This window comes from Stigmatopora nigra, chromosome 6 (genome assembly GCF_051989575.1).
Source record: "Stigmatopora nigra isolate UIUO_SnigA chromosome 6, RoL_Snig_1.1, whole genome shotgun sequence".
Lineage (NCBI taxonomy): Eukaryota > Metazoa > Chordata > Actinopteri > Syngnathiformes > Syngnathidae > Stigmatopora > Stigmatopora nigra.
Genome location: NC_135513.1, coordinates 2,013,953 through 2,041,103, shown reverse-complemented (window position 1 = coordinate 2,041,103; position 27,151 = coordinate 2,013,953). Strand labels below are relative to the sequence as shown.

The 27,151-nt window shown below is 42.1% G+C and overlaps 1 protein-coding gene across 1 annotated transcript in view; it reads right to left on the bottom strand.

Annotated features, from left to right (window-relative positions):
- Positions 1-7,616: 7,616 nt before the first annotated feature.
- The window catches only part of nsmce1 (NSE1 component of SMC5/6 complex), a 20,411-nt gene continuing 876 nt past the window's right edge, over positions 7,617-27,151 (bottom strand). Inside the window, exons 3-7 of the mRNA XM_077718959.1 lie at positions 16,185-16,262; positions 15,927-16,070; positions 14,229-14,345; positions 13,847-13,973; positions 7,617-7,857 (exon numbers count right to left, since the gene is read on the bottom strand). Coding sequence (XP_077575085.1) covers positions 7,823-7,857; positions 13,847-13,973; positions 14,229-14,345; positions 15,927-16,070; positions 16,185-16,262 — 501 coding nt within the window. The 3' untranslated portion in view covers positions 7,617-7,822. The remainder of the gene's footprint in view (positions 7,858-13,846; positions 13,974-14,228; positions 14,346-15,926; positions 16,071-16,184; positions 16,263-27,151) is intronic.

Below are 27,151 nucleotides of genomic sequence, written 5' to 3'. Positions count from 1 at the left end.
TGGAAAGAAACAATTGAAGACAAAAAATCGGACACAACCAAACTATTCCGACTGATAAAACATTTAAATGGCGGCAAACAAGCAAGCAACAACGAAGCAATAAAATTTAAAGGTAAATACATAACAACTCCAAAGAAAATAGCGGACAAATTCAACAAGCAATATTCATCAGTAATACCCCACAAGACAACAAGAACAGCAAGACGAGTTACAAAAGACCTGAAGAAAAACAACAACAACATAGAACCAATTACTATAAGCCAGACAAAGGAAGCAATAAAGAAAGCCAAGGCTTCGAAAGCCTTAGGCCCAGACAAAATATCTACTCTTCACCTTAAACATTTAGGCGACAAAGGACTACAATATTTAACCGACATTTTTAACCTGTCCCTGAAAACAAGTTCGATTCCTGCAATCTGGAAGTCCTCAATCATTATTCCTCTTCTTAAACCTGGTAAACCTGCAAATGAATCCTCATCATACCGTCCCGTCTCTCTTCTATGTCCCAGCATAAAGATCCTAGAACGAGTTATTCTACCAACCCTCACAGAACATCTACCAGTCCCTGACATCCAGCATGGCTTCAGGTCAAACCACTCCACTGTCACAGCTCTGCACGAGTTCACAGAATCAGTGGCAGGCGGCTTTAATGAGAATAAACCGGCAAACCGTACCCTGCTAGTCCAAATCGACCTTAGCAAGGCATTTGATATGGTCTCTCATGAAAAGCTACTCAAAGACCTGAATTTGACCACCCTACCGAGCTGTATAAAGAGATGGCTCAACTGCTACCTGTCAGGAAGACAATCAAGAGTACATTTCAGGAATGCTACATCCAGCTCGCGCAATGTCAGGACAGGGGTGCCGCAAGGAGCGGTTACCTCACCAATACTATTCAACTTCTACCTATCTAACCTTCCTGCAATACCTGAAGATGTCTTTCTAATACAATATGCGGACGATATTTCAATCTTCGTTAAAGGTACGAACGTCGAATCTCTCTCTGCCAAAGCCAACAACTTCTTGGAGAAGCTGGCAGATTTTTTAGAAGAACGACAGCTGGCTGTGTCCCCGGAGAAATCCACAGTGACCTGGTTTACCCCAGCCACTGCTGAAGCTAACCTCCATCCCAAGATCACCATCAAAGGGGTACCAGTAAAACTGGAAAAAACGCCAAAACTACTTGGTGTCACATTTGACACTATGTTTTGTTTTGGCCCGCACATCAAGCAGACAGTTGCAAAGGCAAAGAAAAAGCTGAACCTACTTAAATCACTAGCAGGCTCCAGCTGGGGTTGTGAAAAAGAAACACTACTCCTAACATACAAATCTATCGTCCGTTCTGTCCTTGAATATGCGAGCCCAGTATGGTCGCCAATAATTAAAGACACACACTGGAACCGGCTTCAATCAATTCAAAACCAAGCACTCAGGATAGCATCCGGATGTCTCTCTATGTCAGCCATAGACCACCTGCATGCTGAGTGCGCGGTTATGCCTCTGAAGGAGCACTGTGAAATGATCGGAAAGCAGTACCTGGCGGCATGCCATCTTGAAGGCCATCCAGGTCGCAGACTTCTTCAAGCAAACCAGAAACCAAGAAAGATGAAAAAGACCATCATCACACAGCATGGCAAGGAAATAGAAAAAGAATACGACAAGCCAAATCCTACCAAAGAAGACTACAAACAATGCGTCAAATCCATTCACACCAAAGAAGTTCAAAACATCCTCAACAAGGCAAAACCCAACAAAGTCCTCAATGCCCAACCACCTCTAATAAACCAAGAAGAAAAACTGCTGAGCAGGAAGGTGAGATCCGAGCTCGCCAGGCTCAGATCAGGCTACAGCAGGAAACTAAACAGCTACCTGTCCAGGATCGATCCAGGAATACAAGATGCCTGCCCAAAATGCAACTTTTCCCCCCACAATACTGAACATCTTTTTTCGTGCACAAATGACCCCACAAATCTAACCATCCAAGACCTCTGGACAAGACCAAAGTTGGTCGCAGAATTTTTAAAACTAGACGATTAAGAGAACATTTGTAACCGGTTTTTCTATCACTACGACATACAACACAACACAGAACAAAAAGAAGCTTGACCCCCAGAATTCAGTACCAGAGAGGCTAATCAATCAATCAATCAACAAAGTACAAAATAAATCAAAGTAAATGGAATCATCAAATCATTAAAACATAAAAGCAGCAAAAACACAAAACGAACAAGAGTGGACAGAGCTACCGTGGCCGCCGGCTGCCGCTTGAACAGCGCCATTTTGGTTGCGGTAACTGAATCGGACTCAAAAAGACCTTGTAAAGTTGGAGAAAAACTGGAATCCCACAGAACAGCAAAGCAAAAACACAAAGTACAAAGCAAATCAAAGTAAATGGAATCATCAAATCATTAAAACATAAAAGCAGCAAAAACACAAAACGAACAAGAGTGGACAGAGCTACCGTGGCCGCCGGCTGCCGCTTAAACAGCGCCAATTTGGTTGCGGTAACTGAATCGGACTCAAAAAGACCTTGCAAAGTTGGACAAAAACTGGAACCACACACAGGAAGTCTTCCACGAGATGGGGAACTTCTGCAGACTGTGACCGAGGTGGAGAATATGCAGAGTCGTTCTTGCAAGCGTATCCGCACAGTTACTCAGTAGTCTGAAGCTGAAAAAAACAGCAGCAGGGCAGAACACCTCGACTCCGTTGCTGGTAGGGGCCGACAGCTCTTCCATCCCATCCCAGGATGGAATGGTTGGTCAGAAGCGTTGCCTCTTCTCCCAGCACTTTTGTCCAGCTCCAGACCTCCGGCGGTACCGAGGTGTTGCTCCTTCTGCTGCGTATTGTAACAGATAGTTCCATGTGTGTGACAGCGTAGGCATGGCTGGCTGACAATATACTCTATACTGGCTTCTCGTGGTGTAGAAGTTTACTCGCCTGACTTCAGTGGGGGAAGGCGGTCTCAATTCCCGCTGGTGGCGGTGTGAATGTGCATGCGGATGGTTGTTTGTCTCTCTGTGCCCTATGGCTGACTCGCGACCAGTCTAGGGTGTAGTCTGCCTTTCGCCCGAAGTCAGCTGGGGTAGGCTCCAGCAACCCCTGCAACCCTTTCGAGAATGCGCGGTATGGAATATGAATGGATGAATGAACGTATAACTGTTATTAGCATCCAATTTGTTCAAAACTCCCAGGCCATTGGATCGATTGACCCCAAATCAACACAAATATAGGTGACTACTCCGTTTATCATACACATTTTTGTATTTAAATGCCAACCTCTATTTATAAGTTATTAATTTATAACTGTTATTTAGGACTAAAAGACAGTTGTTGCACTCTTAAAAAAATGGGTTAGAGGAGAAAGGAACATTTCCGTTACACGCATAGCACAGCAAATGTGACAGGGTGAAGTAGTTGATGTTATACATGAGTGCAGGTGTTAAGTTAAAAAGGGACTCATGCCGCTAGCATGCGTTAAACACGGGGCGATGACGTAATGGGCACGCGCAAGTCACGCAGTGATTAACCAATGGTCATAGACCTTGGTATAGTATAATAACGGGCTATTCAGACATTTCTCTAAGTTGGTTTGAAATACAACAAAGGACCTGTCTGATTATTTCACCCGTCTTTTAAAGGTATGTTGCTTTGTTTTGAATATCGATTGAGTGTGAGATGTGCAAGAGGCAATAAGTAGCATGTGAGAAAGAACGTAATGCTTAGTGATGCTTGTTTACTTTTTTTATGTGTGCGCGTAAATGTGCGAGTCTCGGGTATTGTTTACAGCAAGCTACCTTCGGCCGCTGGTTATTTACTTTTTCATGTGTGCGAGTCTCGGGTATTGTCTACAGCAAGCTACCTTCGGCCGCTGGTTGTTTACTTTTTCATGTGTGTGCGTGAATGTGCGAGTCTCGGGTGCATTGTTTACAGCAGGCTACTTTCGGCCGCCGTTATAACAGTAGCATAATAGTATGCAGTATATGACGGCCGGAACAAAAGGTAACAAGTTACAATACTCATAAGTTATAATCGTTTATGCAGCAAGTACATTGCTTTGGATTATAACGGGTTGTTAATATGTTACTATGTATATATTTGAGTGTTATTGTATATTATGTTTGTGTGAATTGCTTTGATATAACTAAAGTTGGTTTGAAATACAACAAAGGACCTGTCTGATTATTTCACCCGTCTTTTAAAGGCGAGATACCGCTACCCCGTGGAAAATCACGGGTACAACACAAACATGTATACAATTGTGTACAGGAGTAGCATGTAGTAAGCAGGCGTAGTATGAATGAGAAAGTAAAGAAAACTGACATTCAATTTTAAAAAAAGAATGACAAATTCTATCTATTTAAGAAAGAATTTTTGTTAAAACATTGTAGACTACAGTGAAAATATGACTAAGTAAAAACTCACAAAAGAGCAGTGCTGTTGGATAGGTCATGCAACTAACTTCAAGCAGAAATGACTAAGCGGAAGCACTGCAGTGTGGACTGAAGTAGATATGAATATTTTGAATCTGCAGAGTATAATGCTTAAAGCTACCACAAGAGAGAAGCAAGTTAACATAATTCTGGTCAGGCATACTACTCATTGATAATACTTGCAAATACTCAAAGTTTGAGTTTATACACTTAGAGAAAGTAAAGAAATTCACTAGTCTATTAGGATCCCACATCCCTTTCTGGCCACCATAATGTCAACTCCCTACGATAAACGGTTTGAACAAACATAGCGTGAGAATGTTAGCATAAAACATCCACCAATCTGCGCTGACCCAATGTAGTTGTAAGTTAGGACGCCTTTCCACATGATTTGAAAACGTCTTTTTCTGAAGAATTTCCGGCAACGAGTTTCCTGGTGCGCAGGTGTTTTGGAAGTTCAATCACCGCCGTTGGTCGCCCTATTCAGTCAGCACGAGCGACTGCCATGCATGTGGCTGTGGTTAACACTTTGTTTCCCAATAATGTAATAATGGAAAAACTGTGACACATTGAAACACACACACCCACACATGTATATTAACCTTTTTAAAAAAAATTAACCAACATGTTTTGCATTTAAGTTATACACTTCTGTTAATGTTATCAGTTTAGTCGAGTTTTGTGGCGCTCCCAAGGGTTGCAGAGACCGCCCAGAGGACGGTGTCATTCACCCACCGGCACTCGATGGGAGGACTTCTTGTTGGCTGGACAGGGCGGGAAGGAGGGCGTACATGATTCCCGACGCGGTCTTGCGCCAGCTGGAACGCTGGAGACGGTGTGCGACTGTCTTTGTAACAAGTTCATGCCGAGGTAGATCAGGAGGGAGGCGGAGGGCTTTTTCAAAGGAGATGGCTGCTAGTTGACTTACTCGCGAGGAGTACGAGCACACGCCCGCTTCTAGCTGCAGCGCCTCGACTGTTGTCGTCTTCAGTTGGCCCGTCACAATGCGCAGGGCACTGTTCTGGGCGCGACCAAGGTCGTCAAGTCGGGACTGCGACAGGAAGGGCTGCCATGGTGGGGCGGTGTAGTCCATGACGCTCTGCTGGAGGGCGAAGTGGACAGAGCGTAGACTGTTTTTTAGCCAGCCCCAGTCTTTCGTGGTCAGACAGGCAAGAATGCGGTTTCGGGAAGCCACTTTCTTGGTGAAGGCCTTCAGGTGTGGCCCGAAACTCAGGAATCTGTTGAGCTTTACCCCAAGGAATTTGGGGGTGGGGTTGAAGCGCAGGCTCGTTGTTCCCACAGCGACAGACTGGGTCCAGGAAGCCTCCCCTGAGTCAGAAGAGAAGAAGGTGACCTCGGTCTTCAAGGCGTTCAACGTCATCTTCTTTTTGCAGCTCCACTCGCAAACAGCTCCGACTTTGCGCGTGTTCTGTGCCAGCAGGGCAACGTCGTTGGCATAAAGCGCGATGACAACATTTGCTGGGATGACACACAGGTTGTTGATGTATATCACGAAGAGGAGTGGCACAAGGACAGAGCCTTGGGGGAGACCTTGGCGCATTGGAACAGACTTTCCCCTCTCCCCGTTTATTTGAAACCTGGCTCGGCGGACGGAGAGGAAACTCTTTAACCACCGGGCAGTTTGGACTGGCATGCCTGCGTCCAGCGCCGTCAGGAGGAGATCCTCCTGCCAGACACGGTCGTAGGCTTTGCTGTAGTCCAGCAGGGCCATCCCTCCGCGGTGCGTTTTTTTCTGTTGGAAAATGTCGCTAATGGTCTGCGTGACGGGGAGGATCTGGTCTTCGCACTCGCAACAAAAAAAAAGGAAATGGCAAGACGTGAAAAATCTTGGCACATTATATGATATTTAGCACTCCCATTCTCCCTCTATTGTATATCACTACTGAGGCGCTGAGAGAAGCGGTGCTCTGGCAGCCATTTTTTGTCTTCTCGTTGCGTGTTTAAGCGTAGAATTAGACATTTTTATCAACTTTATTTCTATACCACAGAATAAAAATCTGCAGTATCGTTGCGAAAGTTGATGCCACGAAGCGAACGATCACCGTACCAATGAGGAAGTAAGCAACTGTTCCACATTTTTGCGAGCAGAATTCCAAGATTTTGATGAGCAACTCAATTTGCAAAGTTATACATCCAGAACTCATTAACCTCAAGGCAATGAACACATGTAGACCGAGCTCTGGCCCGCTTATGGCCTCTGATGTTCTATAGAGTTACTCCATATTCCACAACTGACCACAGTTCAACACGGATGTTGTTAGTGGTAGTTTTGTCTTGGAACATGGGTAGACAATGTCCCATTTACCGGCCCCAGAACTGCCCTGTAAGGTTCAAAGCAGTTAAACGTATCAAAGGCAATACAGTCGCACCTTGTGATACGACCGCTCTGCCCTACGACATTCTTGTCTTACGAAGAAAATTTCGATCGAATAATTCGCCCGAGATACGATCAAAATTTTGTGATGCGACCAAGCCAGGTGGCCATGGCAGTGTCTTTTTTGCATCTCTATCGTGTATAAAATATTTCTACGACCACTTCTTCCCGCATGTTAGGTACATTTACCGGTAAACGATATTACGATGGATCGGCAGAGTTCTGCAAAGAAAAGGCGTTGACAATGGACATGAAACGAAATAATTGAAAAATATGAGTGGGGTACTTGTTAATGAGCTTGCTAGGCAATATGAGGAATACGTCAACCATTTCCTCCATCCTTATGCAGCAGGACGCATCAAGACATTTGCCTTGAGTATCACTGAGGAAAGTTAAATCCCCCAGCAAGTTTTCAACTGTGATGAAACTGGTCTTTTTTGGAAAAAGATGCCCAGGTGGACATTCATCGTGGCAGTGGAGAAGGTATAACCAGGACACAAACTCATGAAGGACCGCTTAACGCTAGCGTTGTGTGCTAATGCGAGCGGTGACTTTAAAATTAAGCCGCTACTAGTGTACAATGCCGAGAACACGCATGCCTTCAAGTGACCTACAAGTGATCATAAAGAGCCTTTTGCAGCCTGGCAACCTGGCTGTTTCGATTGCTCGTACCTCAAAATTTGTCTCGTATCTCAAGCTTAATATTTTTACCGATATCTCAAATTCCTCGTATGTCGGGGCACTCGTATGTCAAGGTATCACTGTACAGATATTTTCAGAATCAGTCATGAATTAAGAAGCATTTTTAATAAGAAAGATAATTTAGAGTTCAAGTTCTGAGAAGACAAAAATACATTTAAAAAACACTTATTGCTTTCTGTTTGGACAAAAACCCAATGAATCATAACATATTAACAAAGTGAATAGGAACCAAATTCTAAGTCTGTTTAAAAAAAATATACACCAAAAAAGAACATAAATTGTCCTTTAGTCTTCATTTGCTGGACTCTGATAGATGTTCCTCGATTTCTGTAATTGACAAAAAAAGTATTTCGTTATAAAAGGTTGGCACTTAAAGTTAGATTCTGTGATAAGTCGTGATGTTACTATTATTGTGTGATTGTTGTATCAAAAAATTGTTTATGGTGGAAATACAAAATTGGTGGTTGCGCTTCCATTTCCAGGTTATTAAGGCTTTTTATATGCAAATGAGTGCCTCGAGATAAGAAAAATATCCAAGTTACGAAAACTCCCAAAAAGTATATGCATTGCTTAGCTCTCTACACCATACTGGACTTTTGTCTGTTTTGCAACAACTCTTTGATTTTTCTTTGACCCATTGTCTGCTTAAACTTCTTGGGGAAGCTGTAGCCGAGTGCCTCGACCTGAACTGCAGCCTGCGGTGTGCAAAATTGTGCTACAGGGACAGGTGATGTGGTCGGTAATGAGAACGTTGATAGGTTAGTTGGTGGATGTGCACCAAAATGAAGCATGAGTAAATGCAGAGCTCGACAACACACAAGGAATTAAACAAGAACCCAGCCTATGAGGAAGCAGTCATCATCATTGCAACTGAACAAATCAGAAAGAATGGGGAAGAAAAAAACTTTCCGACTTTGTGGAAAAACATCCTGAACGAACTCTCAACGGATCATGAGTAAATGCAATGCTCGGCAATACACGAGAAATTCAACGAGAAGGCGGCTGAGGAGGAAGCAGCCACCATTGCAACAGCACAAATCAGAAAAAACGGGAGAAACAAATTTTACAACTTCGTAGAAAAAAAATCCTGGAAACGTGCTCACAAGAAGTGCCCACTTTGCTGATGTTTAATCTTGGGCATTTTATAAACATTATTAAAAGTTGTCAAAGGAAATCGTCTTTGTATATTTTTTCCCCCCAAAATGTCCGTCAACCAGAATTGCAGAAGCAGTTTATTAAATGTGCGTTCATGTGTTTGTGTTCATGTTCGTATCGCTGTTGCATCCCGGTTGATTTCTCTTGTTCCCATGCATTTTAAACGGGTAGATTTTGTATATGTGCTTGTTATTCATTTTGTGTACTACCCCCAAAAAACACTGAAAATGTTAAAGTGATAGAGGCTACCAATCAATGCAATCGAATCCGAATCGATTGCCACACTGTAGTCACACAAGACGAATAATTCATCAGAACTTGTAACTCGGATGATTCATCTGATTTACAGTGCAGTTGAATCAAGATGGTGGAAGCCGTAGCGATGGTGTGAATTTCGAGGCATTTAAATTGGAAATGTGGTACTCTTCCGAAATGGTTGCTACAAAAAAATTAAGTGACAATTCTTTGGATTTCCAGAGTTTAGGGAGGTTGTCAGGAGTCCCGGAGTTTGCATTACCTGTCCGGAGTAAACTCTAAAAATTCCGGGGAAGTTGCCAGCTAGGCTCGCCCCTCTTGTACTGGGCATCTGTGTTTGTGTGCTAGTCCAGTTTGTTGTTGAGGTGAATATCCAGGTACTTAAAATTCTCCAAAATTTCAATGTGTTCCCTGGATGTTCACCTGTGTGCTCTTTTGGGGCTTCCTCCAGAAATCGATCACCATTTCTTTTGTCTATTGGCGTTGATGTAGAGGGGGTTTTCCCCACACCAGTCAATAAAGGCTGTGATGACGCCCTTCTACTGCAAGTCGTCCCTGTCCGTCACTGATCCAACAATGGCGGTGTCATCAGACAACCTCTGGAGGTGGTAGGTGCCCCCGTGGTGCAAACTACCACATCAGACACACAGTCCTGAAATTTCACATATTGTGGCCCTTCTGTGAGTGTAGGCTGAATGGTGTTAAAAGCACGTCAAAAAACATGACACTCACCATGCTTCCCATGATCTCCAAGTGTGAAACAGACCTGTGCATTAGGTAGATGCTTGCATGTTCCACACCAATGCCTGGACAATAGGAAAACTACAGGGGGTCTAGGTCTGTATTTACCAGGGGGCTCAAGATGATCCTCTCCATTATCTTGATAAGGTGAGAGCTTAATACCAATAGTCTGAAGTGGTTGGGCTCCCTGGGATTCACAGTCCTTGGAACTGGAAGCTCACAGGAAGTTTTCCACAAAACTTCTGCAGATGGAGACTGAGGTTGAAATTATGCTGAATCACTCTTCCAAGCTGATCCACAGAGTTCCTCACTAGTCGGGAGCTACTAAGCTATCAGGACCGAAATAATTGAGATATTTTGACATTAGAAGCAATATGGCTGGATTGGATAACTTTATTCATCCCGTGTTCGGGAAATTACATTGTGGCAGTAGCAAGAGGGTGATTAGACAAAATAAACAGCAAAGCAAAAGCACAAAGTACAAAGCAAATCAAAGTAAATGGAATCATCAAATCATTAAAACATAAAAGCCGCAAAACACAAAACGAACAAGAGTGGACAAAGCTATCGTGGCCGCCGGCTGCCGCTTAAACAGCGCCATTTTGGTTGCGGTAACTGAATCGGACTCAAAAAGACGTAAAATTGGACAAAAACTGGAACCCCACAGAACAGCAAAGCAAAAGCAAAAGTACAAAGCAAATCAAAGTAAATGTAATCATCAAATCATTAAAACATAAAAGCAGCAAAAACACAAAAAACAAGAGTGGACAGAGCTACCGTGGCCGCCGGCTGCCGCTTAAACAGCGCCATTTTGGTTGCGGTAACTGAATCGGACTCAAAAAGACGTTGTAAAGTTGGACAAAAACTGGAACCACACAGAGGAAGTCTTCCACGAGATGGGGAACTGCTGCAGACTGTGACCAAGGTGGAGAATACGCAGAGTCGCTCTTGAAGCTGAAGAAAACAGCAGCAGGGCAGAAAACCTTGACTCCGTTGCTGGTAGGGGCCGACAGCTCTTCCATCCCATCCCACGATGGAATGGTTGGTCAGAAGCGTTGCCTCTTCTCCCAGCACTTTTGTCCAGCTCCAGACCTCCGGCGGTACCGAGGTGTTGCTCCTTCTGCTGCGTATTGTAACAGCTAGTTCCATGTGTGTGACAGCGTAGGCATTGCTGGCTGGTCCCCCAACCCCCCCCCCCCCCCCCCCCAAAAAAAAGAAGTGGCCGAAAGATGCCAGGCTAACAGAACAAGGAAAGTTGTAAAAACATTAAAGTAAAAAGTATAAAGTACAAAGTAAAGTAAAAAAGAATGTATTAGGAAATATTAAAATGTCATTTAAAAAAAGATAGAAGGGCTGTAAAACATGAAAAACATAAGAGTCTGACACCCTTGGTGCAGAGCTACTGCCACAGGCTCCCGCTTGAACGGCGCCACAACATCTTAAACTTTGGTAAGAAAATTGTAATTTCTGTAATTAGAAAGCATCGGGTTCTCATCAAGATAGACGTTTCTGTTTTCAAACTGAATAATTTGATATTTTCTATACACCAAGACAGGCATATTAACCTCCTTATGATATTGACCGTAATAATGTGCTTTTGATTCACACAATATCTGAGAAATTCTACATGTGATGAATTTTCTTAAGATTTTTCCTTAAAGGTAAGTTTTGAATCGATCCCACTCTCAGTTGACCCTCACCAGTTTGCTTATAGAGCTAACAGGTTCACTGAGGATGCTATCGCCGTGGCTCTACACACAGCACTGAGCAACCTGGAGCACCAGGGGAACTATGTGAGCATGCTTTTCATTGACTATAGCTCAGCCTTTAACACCATTAGGTCGGACATTCTGACTGACAAACTTTCCCACCTTGGACTATCCTTTGCTATCTGCTGCTGGATAAAGAACTTCTTAACCAACGGACCACAAACTCTTAGACTTGGTCCCCTCCTCTCCTCCTCCATTACACTGAGCACTTGCTCCCCTCAAGGCTGTGTACTGAGTCCTCTTCTGTACTCCCACACGACTGTACACCAACCCACCAGTCTAACTTCATCATCAAATTTGCCGATGACACCACTGTGGTCGGACTCATCTCAGGAGGGGATGAGTCGGCCTACTGAGATGAGGTCAACAAACTGTCTTCGTGGTGCTCGGTGAACAATCTCAAACTGAACACCACGAAAACTAAAGAAATAACCCTGAACTTTCGCAAACACAGGACCAATCTGTCCCCACTCCTCATAAATGAAGTATGTGTAGACAGGGTCCAGTCCTTTAAATTCCTGGGGGTCCACGTCACGGATAAGCTCTCCTGGTCTACAAACACCACGGCAGTAGTGAAGAAGGCCCAGAAAAGACTCCATTTCCTCAGGATACTCAGGAACAACAACTTGGACACTAAGCTTCTGGTAACCTTCTATAGAGCCACTGTGGAGAGCATCCTGGCATACTGCATTACAGTGTGGTACGCTAGAGGCTACACCATTTAGCCATATCTAATTGTAACAGTCCACTCATTAAACCTGAACAGAGCATTTCAAATGGGCTTTCAATCCAAATCTCCAAATGTTTCCACTTACTACAATAGTTAAGTCCAGCATAATAAAACAATTGTTTACATGTACATGTATGGGTAATTTAGAATGTCCAATCATCTTACCATGCTTGTCTTTGGAATTTGGGAGGAAACCGGAGTACCTGGAGAAAACCCACGCGGGCCCTGGTAGAATAAAAAAACTCCACACAGGTGGTCCGAACTGGATTTGAACCCAGAATGCCCACCGTGAGGCTGATGCGCTAACCACTGAGCTGTCGAGCAGTGACAATTTGTATCATCAATCAAATAAATAGTCGGAAAATTTTAAAACCCATTTGAAGAAAACATCTACAGCAAATATACAATACTTCTTCCCCTCACTGTCATTTAATTTGATAATATCCATACTGAGTCTTTGAAATTGATATATTTTTGAAGGGATTGACCACGCTTAGGTCTTGTATTGCCCCTGGAGATTATGTGGAGCACAGATCAAACAATCCCTTCCAGAAGATTTTTATGTTTAGAAAAGAAATAATCCAAAAGTTTTACAGTGGCGCTGCATTCAGCCCAACACCCCCCTTGTTGAGACATGTGACTTCCCATGAGTCAATCTAGTAGCCCACCCAAAAAATCTTATCTACAAATTTGGTGTTCCCCCCAATGCTACCAAAATCCCTATTTCGCGAAACAGCTTAGTATTTGTTCATCCACACCCTAAGTTTCAATTTGGGACTTTGCTGCTGCCTTTTCATTAAAATTTCATTTGACAAAATGTTTCCGCCATAATTTGTCAATGCCATCCCTAAAAAGGTCTTATTGGAAAATTCACAGATCAATTTCAAATTCCCAAATATTTTCCACCTCGATCTAAACGATTGATTATATCTTGGTGGCCAATATATTGTATTCTGCTCGAGTTTTGTCCAAGCCATTAATCTTTAGATAACACGGTCTCCATAAGGAATTTTGCATTGCTATATCATAATTTTCAAATGCTCATGTTGGCCATGAAGGACCTTGCTAAATCTTGAGCGTCTAGTACAAAATTGCTAATTTCCAATTTTCCTCAAATTTGTTTTAGAAATGAGAGCCACATTCCCTGTACACAAACGACTGTACACCAACCCACCAGTCTAACTCCATATACTAATAACAGTAATAAATTAATAATTATTAAATTGAGTGGGTTGTTGAAAAGCCAAAAGCTGTTCCTGAAACTGAAGGTAAATACCTATATTTTCAGTTAATTTCGTGTCAATCGGTCAAATGGCTATTGAACAGAGTGCCAATAACAATAATAAATTAATCTATAATCCTTATAATACGTGATTGATGGGCGTGTGAGTGTGTGTGTGTATGTTAAGATTCTTTCACTACGTTTGTCCAAACCATGCAAACTGTGATTTGAAATGTTTTACAGAGAAAACGGCTGTCGGATGCTAAACAAGACGAGTGATTGAATTTCTTCACCTTCTCCAAGTGTGTAAACTTCATCTTTAATTTGTTAAACAAACATTTTTAAAAAGAGATTTTTTTTTAAAAAAAAGTGCAACAATTGCCTTTTGGTTCAAAACAAGCAGGGGGACTGGCGTGTGTTTCTATTTTCTTTAAAGATGCATACCAGGTATTTCATGAGGCCAAATGTCTTTACAAGCAGGGCACTGAGGCTCAGTTGTTCCTCGGAAGAATCTGGTCACGCAGGGAAGGTGCATTTTTATGCCACACGATGGATTGTCACAGATTTGGCTCTGAAAAATAAATTTAAAGGATTCTTGTCACCTATTGGTTTGACACAATGGTCGACAAATATATTTGAATAGAGAGGTCGACCACGAATGATTATGTTTCAGTGCCATTAATAGCAATGGACATTCAATGAATTTGAACTTGAAGGGTGAGCAGACTTGCCAGCCCTTTCCGTCGAAATGTATAGGACGTCTACCGACATCAATTGCTGTGATTGAGGAAGAATGTTACTTGGTGATGAGTTTTTTTTTCCACACCTGGAACACAATGTTGCGACAGATGTGGCAATCTTTGACCTGGTCCTGATACATCGTGCGAATGTATTGGGCCATCTCGATGATGAATCTAGTGGATAAACAGTATTCACCCCTTTTCTACACAGAAAAAAAGACAAAAGAGTTTATTTCTAGATTTGACAGAATTTACATAATTAACACATGCATGACAAAACATTACCTGCGAGTGAGTTCTTACAAAAAGTTTTAATGTTAATGCCATTAAGTCAGGGCAAAGAGAGGGACAGAAAGAAATATTTTCCATAAGCCGTGGACCGGACTGATTCAATGTTTATTCAAACATATTGAAATGATCGCACGTAGTCTATAGAACCCAACACAGTGATTACCGTATTTATTTGAGTATAATGCACACCCATGTATAACGTGCACCCACAATTTGTGACAAAAAGTTTTTTTTCTTTCTTTTAGGATTTTTTTCATCTCACACCAAGGATTGCACCAGTAGTGGTAACAATGCTGAACACACGTCGCCATGACAAAAGATGTATTCACAACATATGGTATGGAAACCTGGTAAAACAAACTACTGCCAATATGAACACATTTCACTAATGGAATTTACAATTTTAAATCATTAAAGACAAATTAATCATCATAATATTTCAACATTTTCAAAGTTTGACTCACCAAATAATTGATTCGATTCTTCTTGGGCAAGGATAGCGCTCCCTGGGCAGACTCATTTCCCTGAAGCAACTTTTTTTTCAATTTTTACAACCCTATATTATCTTAGAAACTTGCCAAGGCTATTTGAAGAGGGCTGGCTTTTGTAAAAGAAGGTAGATTGCCGCCATCTGTCCGACAAAGACAGGTTCTACGTCTCCGATTATACATAAAGGCTGCTGCGGAGGGGACCTTTTCACCGGCAGAGGGCAATTTTTCACCGGGATTCATGTATAACCTGAAATTTGCTTGTTTTTCAAAATTTTGCACATTATACCCGAATAAATAAAGTACTTTTAGGATTAAATTATTATAAATAAATCAATTATTTTCTATGCCTCAGTAACGTGGCCGGTCGAATCGCCACAAGACGTTTGGGCGACCGACGTTTGGGCGCCGGTCAATAACGAGTTAACGATTTCTGTATTTTACACACACAAAGGCAGCACCGTATATATGTGTGTATATGTACACGTACACGCACGCGCGCGCACACATGTATACATATATACATATACATATATACATATACACATATATACACACATAGATATAGAGATATAGATATAGAGAGATAGAGAGATAGAGAGAGAGAGATAGAGAGATAGAGAGAGAGAGATAGAGAGATAGAGATATATATATATATAGCTGATGAATAATACTGATGCCCACTTGCTGCACTGCAGTGAGTTTGCGCACCACCATTGCATTTTGGGTAATGTAGTATAGGCGTACGCAAAACACCAGCGGGCTGCTACGACCAGTTCCAATACTTATCAATTATTCTCCCGGGTGCCATAGATAATTCATTCTCGGACAAGATGTGGCCCACGGGCTTTAACTTTGACATTTGCGCGTGAGGTATTGTGTTACCATGTCTTCCTCAAAGTTGAGCTGGCAATAAAACTCTGATACTTCTATGATTTCACTCAATCACACATCTTTGCATGACATAAGAACAGAATGCTCCGGTTACCATGGCGTTGCTCTTACCTCAATGAGCCAATTGTCGCTCACAAATCGATTGAGTAGCTGTTCTGTCTCTCTCTTCTTTGATTTTTTGGTTACAGTGGAATTCAAATTGAGAATTTCAGTGGAGTAGACACTGCCAGTTTCCGACTCCACAACCAGGTCCATCTTACCATGAGAGAAGGCTTTTATCACATAACATTCTTATATGAATTTGCCAATTATTAATGATTTATTTATTATGAGTGTTGCCAAAAATGTATTATAGAGGACTGAACGTACTATTTTCCGGAAAACCTCCAGTTCGGGATCAGCATAGTCAGAGGCCATTCTGGTGACGTCTGTTTCAACCATATTAACCTTTATGGAAAGCAGTGACAGCAAAGGGGATAATAATAACACTGCAAAAACAATTTAATCATTTCAGACTGTACATACATTAAGGCTGTAACTCGCATTTGGATTTCTATCACAACCCTTAATTTCTGTCGATCTCCTCCTCTATTCTTCCCTCACTCGTGAAAAAGACCCCAAAACACTTAAAATCCCCCACTTGGAGAAGGAGTTCTTCCCTGACCATGAGAGGCATGCCACCTTTTTTCCGACTTAGGACCATGGTCCCAGACTTGGAAGTGCTGATTCTCTTTAGATGAAACCTTATAGTCGTGAAAATATGGTAATTATAACACACCCTCTGGTTGCCCTATTCAAAATGTGAAACTACAACCCCGGTCTTCCAATCCAATTGTCCCGAATGTCCATGTGATGTTGTAGAGGTGTGTCAACCAAGCAAACCCCACAACATCCAGAGCCTTTAGCAACTCCGGGCGGATCTCATCAACACCCGGGGCCTTGCCAACGAGGAGCTTTTAACCACCTCAGTGACTTCAACCCTAGACCCCCACAATAAGGTGATGACTCATTATTAAGACTTTTTAACGTAAAAAATATTTTAAGAGGCACTGAAGTAAACATCCAATGTTTCAAACTGTTCCCTGAATAAGTGCCTACCACAGTCGTTCTTAACATGGGTTCAATCGAAACCTGGGGGTTCGGTGGAGGCTCTACTTTTTTCATAACTTGAAAATGTCCAAAGTAGGGTTTATTTGTAAATTTTCTAATTCGTCTTACCATCCTCACACAACTACCAAATCGACCCTTTAAAATTGGTCAGTGTCCCCATTTTGTATGAAAGATGAGGGAACAAAAATGAAAGAAAATTCTAAGGCAATTATTTATTAATGTCGTAAAAAAAAAATAAAGCATATGAATATGTTCGCTGCTAAAAGTTCCCTCTGCAGCCAGTATACTGGGAGACGTAGAACCCGTGTTTGTCCGTCAGATGGCAACAAGAGCCCGTTCTACCAAAGCCGAAAGCCGTCCACTTTGTTGTACATTTTAGACCAGCTTTTCTTGGCTTTGTTGGAGGGACCGAACCCTACTTTAGTGTAACATAAAAGGCGATTATTTTATAATTCAAGATATAGAAATTCCTTGCAACACTGATTGGCCAAGCAATGTCACGTGATCATCTGCAGTCAGTGAGGGTCAAGTGCGGCATATTATTGTGAATAGACATGATTAGTCGATGTGAAGAAGCTCCACCGAACCCCCGAGAACGAACGACTCACGGAACCCTGGTTAAGAACCGCTGTTTTATACTTGCGTGTGCCATTTGTGTGTGTGAAAATGTGTGCTGTTTCATTTGTATGGTTTTTAATTGCTTAATAAAGGGAATTTCAATCATTAGTCAGGGGAGCATTTAGCCGAGGTGGACAGGTATGTTAGAGAGAATCTTGAAACATGGACAGTGGTTGTTGTGAGACAGCCAATTGAATTTAATTGAACGCATTTATTGTCATTAGATGAGATAGAATGAGAGCCCAGTGTAGAGTAACAATGTTCTAAAGTGAGGTATGACTATGTTGAATTTGAAAAAAAAAAAAAAATATATATATATATATATATATATATATATATATATATATATATATATATATATATATATATATATATATATATATATATATATATATATATATATATATATATATATATATATATATATATATATATATATATATATATATATATATATATATTGCACAAGCAGTTTAGAACCAAACGACAATTGTTGGGCTATTTAAAAAAAACTTTTGAAAAATGGGTGTTTAACAAATAAAAGATTGAGTTTACAAAATTATAGAAGGTGAAGAAATGCAATCACTTGTCTATTAGGATCCGACAGCCGTTTCTGGCCACCATAAAAACAAAAATCAACTATCTGCGTTGCACGATTTAAACAAACCTAGCGAGAGAATCTTCACATACACACCCATCCATAAGACACGCTTTATAAGGATTATAGATAACCGCCGAGGTCAAAGCCTAGCCATCACTTTGGAATGCAGAAGATTGTGATTGTGATAGGAACTCCTTTTGGCATGATTGGTGAAAAGTGGGCGGCCTGGCGGCGCGAGTGGTTAGCAGGTCGGCCTCACAGCACTGGGGTCCTGTGTTCAAATACGTGTCATGTCCATCTGTGTGGAGTTTACATGTTCTCCCCGGGCCTGTGTGGGTTTCCTCTGCGTACTCCGGTTTCCTCCCACATTCCAAAAAACATGGATTGGAGGCTGATTGGACACTCTATATTGCCCCTAGGAATGGGTGAGTGTGCATGGTTGTCCGAATCCTTGTGTCCCTCGCGATTGGCTGGCCCCATGCGACCCTAATGAGAATAGCGATTCAGAAAATGAGAAAGTGCGTGAGGAAGTGGTTAGCGTGGCACGGGAACACAACTTGAATCGTTCGACCGTCTGTACCATTTATAGACAGAAAGATCGAGCAGCAGGACCCAAATATTGAACGTTGCACAAAGGATGCAAATAAATTGAATGATGCCATACAGTGCAACCGCATTTATGATGAAAAAAAAGAAGAAAACTGTGGAATCGTCATTAGATAGCTTCTTTCAGCCAGTTTCTAGTAAATCTCTCCATTTCTCTAATGTATGTATACAGTACGGTATGTATAATCTCCATTTGATTAAATGTTTTTTTTTCAGTACAAACCAATGCTGGTTATTTATACAAGCCTTAAACATACAAATGCACTTATATAACCCATCAATATACTTAGCAAAGGCATTGAACATAAATTATAATACACAATATAGCACTGAATCAACTTCAATTTGAACAATTTCAACTTATGAACAAGCGCTTGGAACCTAACTTGTTCGTAAGTAGGGGAGCGTCTGTATACAAACAAGAAATGATCAGTAATGCCTCAACATTCGAGCAACTTGAGATACAAGTAATATTTGGGGCAAATATTTATCTTGAGATACGAGACAAATTTTGATATGAGTATACAGCGGACCGTGACCCGACGTTTGGTCGCCGGTCTGTAGGTTGCCAGTCTTGAGGTCGCCGGTCTTGAGGTCGCCGGTCTTGAGGTCGCCGGTCTTGAGGTCGCCGGTCTTGAGGTCGCCGGTCTTGAGGTCGCCGGTCTTGAGGTCGCCGATCTTGAGGTCGCCGGTCTTGAGATCGCCGGTCTTGAGATCGCCGGTCTTGAGATCGCCGGTCTTGAGGTCGCCGGTCTTGAGGTCGCCGGTCTTGAGGTCGCCGGTCTTGAGGTCGCCGGTCTTGAGGTCGCCGGTCTTGAGGTCGCCGGTCTTAAGGTCGCCGGTCTTGAGGTCGCCGGTCTTGAGGTCGCCGGTCTTGAGGTCGCCGGTCTTGAGGTCGCCGGTCTTGAGGTCGCCGGTGTTGAGGTCGCCGGTCTTGACGTCGCCAGTCTTGAGGTCGCCGGTCTTTAGTTGCTGGTCTTTGGGTCGCCGGTGACAGCGAGTTTACTGTTGAAACCAGCTCTCAAAATTATATTCAAGAGAGAGAGTTTAATATCTAAATGAGAGTTTAATATCCAAGTACCGCTTAATATCTAGGTACTGCTTAAAATCTAAGTACTGCTTAATATCTAAGTACTGCTTAAAATCTAAGTACTGCTTAATATCTAAGTACTGCTTAAAATCTAAGTACTGCTTAATATCTAAGTACTGCTTAATATCTACGTACTGTTGAAACCAGCTCTCAAAATTATATTCATGAGAGTTTAATATCTAAATATCTACTGTTTTCAACAGTACTTAGATATTAAACTCTCTCTTTTAGATATTAAACTTTCTCTCTTAGATATGAAACTCTCTCTTTTAGATATTAAACTCTGTTAGATATTAAACTCTCTCGTGAATATAATTTTGAGAGCTGGTTTCAGTAAACTCTCTGTCACCAATTGACCGGCGACCAAAAGACTGGCGACCAAAAGACCGGTGACCAAACATCCGAGCACCACAGCGGACGTGAGAGGCTACTCATAAGAACATCATGGGCACTGTCTTTCTGGTGGCAACTCCCTTGGGTAATGTCGCTCTGGTCGTGTAATGTCTGTACGAGCAGTGGGCGGAGTGTTGCATTTTTTCAGTGTTTCTTTTCCCGTTGGTCAGTGCGAATGGTGGAGCGATCGCTAATACGAGAAGTTTATACCACTTCTCGTTGGCAAATGGTCGTGCGTTATCCTATTGTGAGGATATTTGTGTGCATCATGTATATTTTTAAGGGAAAACAAAAGCAAATATCCTTTGATAGGTTGCATCTGAAAGTCAGGGTGGAGGCGGGGCAAATAGAGCCAACCCGGAAGAAAGGTATAAACATTTAAAACAAAATTAGAATTAACTTAAGTGTAAGGTTAGATTAAATTTATTTCTAAGTGTGTCTACATCGTAATACAATTCCATTTAAACTTGTTTATGTTCTGATAATCCCCCCCTCTTTCCCTCCACAAAATCTGTCTAATTTCTTACTATTAAGACACTAAGCATTTTTTACTTTGTTAATAGATTGCGAATTACAACAAATAAAAATATTTTTCCAATCCAATATCCTGTTTTTTTTTCAGATGGTTGGAAAGAATTAATTAGTTTTTAGTTAATTCCTATGGAATTACGAGTAAACCGACATACAAGCTCAGTCCGGAATGAATTAAGCCCTCGAGGTGCCACCGTATTATATATACAGAAGCAGTATGCCTTTTAGGAAATATTAAGGAAAACCGATGGTCAATTTCAAAAGAAAGACTGACAAATTTGATCTATTCAAGCAATGTTTGGGTGTTATTTTTGAAAAAAAAAACACTGTAAACCAAAGACGTAAATTAAAAACTCACAAAAGCGATGCTAATGCGTAGTTCAAGTGGAAATCACTAAGAATACACACATCACGCTTTATAGGGATTATAGACTAAAGTAGGGTTTGGTGAATGCGCATATGACACTGGTGGGGTTTGGTAAATGCGCATACAAAACTAGTGGGGTTCGGTGAATGCGCATATGAAACTGGTGGGGTTCGATGAATGTGCATATGAAAACGGTGGGGTTCGGTGAATAAGCATATGAAACTAATGGGGTCCGTTGAATGCGCACATGAAACTAGTGGTTAAGTGACCAAAAGGAACACGTTTCCCAGAGTTTTTTTTACCCCCCCTCCAGAAGCTATATTAGTTCAAAGAAGGACAGAAAGAACAAATCTTTCTGACCATTTTGCTCTTAGGAGGTTGTGTAAATCAAAATCAATCAATCAAAAGCCTTTATTGTCATCATATATAGCTGCGTATAACGAAATTGGTGGTGCTACTCAACAAAGTACGTTTTGCCAGTAAAATACATAAATCAGTGATATAAAAAGTTGCATCCTGGCAAGGTACATTCTAAAGGATTGCACAATAGAAGATATTGCACATAGCTATTCCACACCCCAAAGTTATTCCACAGAAGGGATTGTGTGTCGTGTGAATGCAAATTCAGAGTCCTGATGGCTGTGGGAAAAAAACTGTCCCCAAGTCTATTTGTACGTGCTTTGTTAGACATGTAGCGTCTGACAGAGGGCAGCAGGTTGTGAACAGGGTGGTGTGGGTCCCTAACAATGTTCTCAGCTGAGGTAGCGAGGGTTGGCAATATCATCCAGTGACGGCAGGGAGCAACCGATGATCGGGTGGTGTTGATCACTCTCTGCATGGATTTTCTGTCTGCTTTAATGCTGTATACCAGCTTGCTCTCCCCAAGAGCTCTATAGAAGATTACCAGAAACGGAGTGGGGCCAGATCTGTGCTGTGTTTGTGAAGGTCCAGGATTATTTCTTTAGTTTTCGTTGTGTTCAGTGTGAGATTGTTCACCGAGCACCACAAAGACAGTTTGTGGTTGCCATTGGAGAGCGTGTCAGAAGAGAGCAGGAACTACAACAACTTCAACACCTGCCTCGCGTGCAACTACCAGCTGCTATGCAGCTGCAAAGTCTCCAGACCCCCCTCTCCTACAAGGAAGGGGGTCAAGCTTCTATCTTCTGTGTTTTTTTGTGTTTCTTACTGAGGACCAACATACTCCGGCTTGTTTGGTCCGTATACTATTAATCAGAGCCGGAATCTATCCTAATCCTAGACCAATCCCTGGACCATAAATCTACGTCTGTCCTGTTTGTCAAAAAATAGTTTATAATCATACTAAGTCGGTAAGATGCAACAACTGCCTCGGCTGGTGCCATCTGCGTCAGAAGAACAACTGCAGCAACCTCAAGTCAGAAAAGGAATACTCAGTCAATTTTACTTGTCAGATCTGTACTAGTCATAAGAATAACCAAAGTCTTCCAAGCCAATCAAGTCAACCAAGTCAACCAAGTCAACCACCCCAGTCTACACCCTCAGACCAAGACCAAAGAAAATTTAACTTGAAAATTCTACAATTTAACTGCAATGGAATAAAAAACAAGATTTCAGAAATCATCCATTGGATAGATGAACAAAAGAAAATAGCTGCCCTCCAGGAAACAAAACTAATGCCAAACCAAAAGGACCCAAATAGGGCTGATTTTACCCTTATAAGAGAAGACAGGGCAAAAGACAAAGGTGGAGGCCTGGCATTCCTGGTCCACAAGGCCATCCATTTTCAGCAAATACATGACCTGCCAAAGGACAATCACCTGGAAAGCCAGGGCATCAAGGTCGACAACATCAACATCATCAATCTGTACATCTCTCCCACTAGCAGCTGCGGCGCAGGCTACTCTGCATCTATCCTTCCTTTCCTCCAGATGAAAGATACCCTAATCCTAGGAGACCTGAACGCTCACGACACACTGGCATTCACAACTAAGTAATGACAGAGGCAGAGACATTGCTGACGAAATAGGAAATGCAGATTTTGGAACTATTAACGAAGACAACCCAACAAGACTACCAACAAACGGACAACCATCATCACCAGACATATCCTTAGCAAGCCTATCCCTGATGTCCTACACCTCCTGAGAGGTCAAAACCAACCTTGGTTCCGACCACCTTCCCATCATAATCGAGATAGAATCTGACATCAGACCAACAACCAGCGACAATAGGATTTTCATCAACTTTCGTAAAGCTAACTGGCAAGACTTTCAGACTGAAACAGAAAACATATTCTCCAGACTTCCAGCCCCAACAGATGTCTACAGGGGTGAACAACATTTTAGGAAAACTATAAATAAGATAGCCAACAAAACCATTCCAGCAGGAAGAATAAAAACGATATTACCCGAGGTACCAACAGAAGCAATAGACAAGATAAAAACAAGAGACGAATTAAGACAAAGCGACCCTGACTCCCAACTAAATAGAGAGATAGAATCAATTATAAACAAACATAGGAGAGAGAAATGGAAAGAAACAATTGAAGACAAAAAATCGGACACAACCAAACTATTTCGACTGATAAAACATTAAAATGGTGGCAAACAAGCAAGCAACAATGAAGCAATAAAGTTTAAAGGTAAATACATAACAACTCCAAAGAAAATAGCGGACAAATTCAACAAAAAATATTCATCAGTAATACCCCACAAGACAACAAGAACAGCAAGACGAGTTACAAAAGACCTGAAGAAAAACAACAACAACATAGAACCAATTACTATAAGCCAGACAAAGGAAGCAATAAAGAAAGCCAAGGCTTCGAAAGCCTTAGGACCAGACAAAATATCTACTCTTCACCTTAAACATTTAGGCGACAAAGGACTACAATATTTAACCGACATTTTTAACCTGTCCATGAAAACAAGTTTGATTCCAGCAATCTGGAAGTCCTCAATCATTATTCCTCTTCTTAAACCTGGTAAACGTGCAAATGAATCCTCATCAAACCGTCCTGTCTCTTTTCTATGTCCCAGCATAAAGATCCTAGAACGAGTTATTCTACCAACCCTCACAGAACATCTACCAGTCCCTGACATCCAGCATGGCTTCAGGTCAAACCACTCCACTGTCACAGCTCTGCACGAGTTCACAGAATCAGTGGCAGGCGGTTTTAATGAGAATGAACCGGCAAACCGTACCCTGCTAGTCCAAATTGACCTTAGCAAGGCATTTGATATGGTCTCTCATGAAAAGCTACTCAAAGACCTGAATTTGACCACCCTACCGAGCTGTATAAAGAGATGGCTCAACTGCTACCTGTCAGGAAGACAATCAAGAGTAAATTTCAGGAATGCTACATCCAGCTCGCGCAATGTCAGGACAGGGGTGCCGCAAGGAGCGGTTACCTCACCAATAGTATTCAACTTCTAGCTCTCTAACCTTCCTGCAATACCTGAAGATGTCTTGCTAATACAATATGCGGACGATATTTCAATCTTTGTTAAAGGTACGGACGTCGAATCCCTTTCTGCCAAAGCCAACAACTTCTTGGAGAAGCTGGCAGATTTTTTAGAAGAACGACAGCTGGTTGTGTCCCCGGAGAAACCCACAGTGACCTAGTTTACCCCAGCCACTGCTGAAGCTAACCTCCATCCCAAGATCACCATCAAAGGGGTACCAGTAAAACTGGAAAAAACGCCAAAACTACTTGCCGTCACATTTGATACTGTTTTGTTTTGGCCCGCACATCAAGCAGACAGTTGCAAAGGCAAAGAAAAAGCTGAACCTACTTAAATCACTAGCAGGCTCCAGCTAGGGTTGTGAAAAAGAAACACTACTCCTAACATACAAATCTATCGTCCGCTCTGTCCTTGAATATGCGAGCCCAGTATCGTCGCCAATAATAAAAGACACACACTGGAACCGGCTTCAATCAATTCAAAACCAAGCACTCAGGATAGCATCTGGATGTCTCTCTATGTCAGCAATAGACCACCTGCATGCTGAGTGTGCGGTTATGCCTCTGAAGGAGCACTGTGAAATGATCGGAAAGCAGTACCTGGCGGCATGCCATCTTGAAGGCCATCCAGGTCGCAGACTTCTTCAAGGAAACCAGAAACCAAGAAAGATGAAAAAGACCATCATCACACAGCATGGCAAGGAAATAGAAAAAGAATACGACAAGCCAAATGCTACCAAAGAAGACTACAAACAATGCGTCAAATCCATTCACACCAAAGAAGTTCAAAACATCCTCAACAAGGCAAAACCCAACAAAGTCCTCAATGCCCTACCACCTCTAATAAACCAAGAAGAAAAACTGCTGAGCAGGAAGGTGAGATCCGAGCTTGCCAGGCTCAGATCAGGCTACAGCAGGAAACTAAACAGCTACCTGTCCAGGATCGATCCAGGAATACAAGATGCCTGCCCAAAATGCAACTTTTCCCCCCCACAATACTGAGCATCTCTTTTCGTGTCCAAATGACCCCACAAATCTAACTATCCAAGACCTCTGGACAAGACCAAAGTTGGTCGCAGAATTTTTAAAACTAGACGACTAAAAGAGAACATTTTTAACCTGTTTTTTATCACTCCGACATACAATACAGAACAAAAAGAAGCTTGGCCCCCAGAATTTAGTACCAGAGAGGCTAATCAATCAATCAAGACAGTTTTTTGAACTCATCTGTGTAGGCCGACTCATCCCCACCTGAGATGAGTCCGACTATAGTGGTGTCATCGGCAAATTTGATGAAGTTAGACTGGTGGGTCGATGTAGTCGTATGTGTACAGGGAGTATAGAAGATGACTTAGTAGACTGCCTTGGGGGAGCCATTGCTCACTGTAATGGAGGAGGAGAGGTGGCGACCAAGTCTAAGAGTTTGTGGACGGTTGGTTAAGAAGTTCTTTATCCAGTAGCAGATGGTAGAGGATAGTCCAAGGGGGGAGAGTTTGTCAGCCAGAATGTCCGGAATTAGAGTTAAAGGCTGAGCTTTAGTCAATGAAAAGCATCCTTACATAATTCCCTTGGTGCTCCAGGTGGCTCAGTACTGTGTGTAGAGCTATGGCGATGGCGTCCTTAGTGGACATATTTGCTCTATAAGCAAGCTGTTGAGGGTCAACTGAGGGAGGGATTGTATCCCTGCTGTGGCAGGCGACCAGCTTTTCAAAGCACCTCATGATCACAGGCGTAATATAACAGGCCTATAATCATTCGGGCTGTCAATGGTTGGGTTTTTAGGGATATGGATAATGTTGGCAGATTTCTTGTAGGATGGGATGAATTGTTGCAGGGAACAATTGAAAACCCCAGTCAGCTGGTCAGCACAGGCTTTGAGCACCTTCCCAGGCACTCCGTCAGGGCCAGCAGCCTTCTTGGTGTTCACAGTCCGCAGTACCCGTCTCACTTTATGTTCCTGAAGCTTCAGTGTACTGCTGCAGGGTGGGGGTGGATGCGTTGAGACTGAATCCGATTTGTCAATCTCAGTTCTGGCAGCGCTGTATTGTAACTTCTCTCCTGACCTGAAGGATGTGTTACGGCATTTGATGAATGCATGTGTCCCACTGAACATCCAGAGTTTTTGGTTAGGAAAAACCTGGATACGTTTATTAACAGTGACAGTGTCCGTAAGTACAGTGTCGGAAAGTACAGTGTCCAGTAGTCCTGGAGGTTGTGGTGTTCAAAAAGTTCCCCACGGGTGCGGGAAAAACAAACCTGAAGCTGAGAAAGGCCGTCCTCAGGCCATATTTTTATTACCTTGTATTTGTTAGCCTCCGGAGTGGGGTGTGTATGTACACACAGGTTGAGTTCAAAGCCTCAGGTTAAAAATTGTACAGTAAAGTGTCATGTTTTGGGGAACTATGACCAACTTTCACTTCTACTCCAGGATAAATCAATCACAACTCATTTGCATGTTTCTATACAGGCTCTGCTGTCGTTTTTGCCAGATTTGTTTTTTTTTTTTTTTGTAAAATTTCAATAGAAATGCGTGAGTCTTGATTGTTTGTTTTTAAATACTCATGAAAGGATTCCCGAG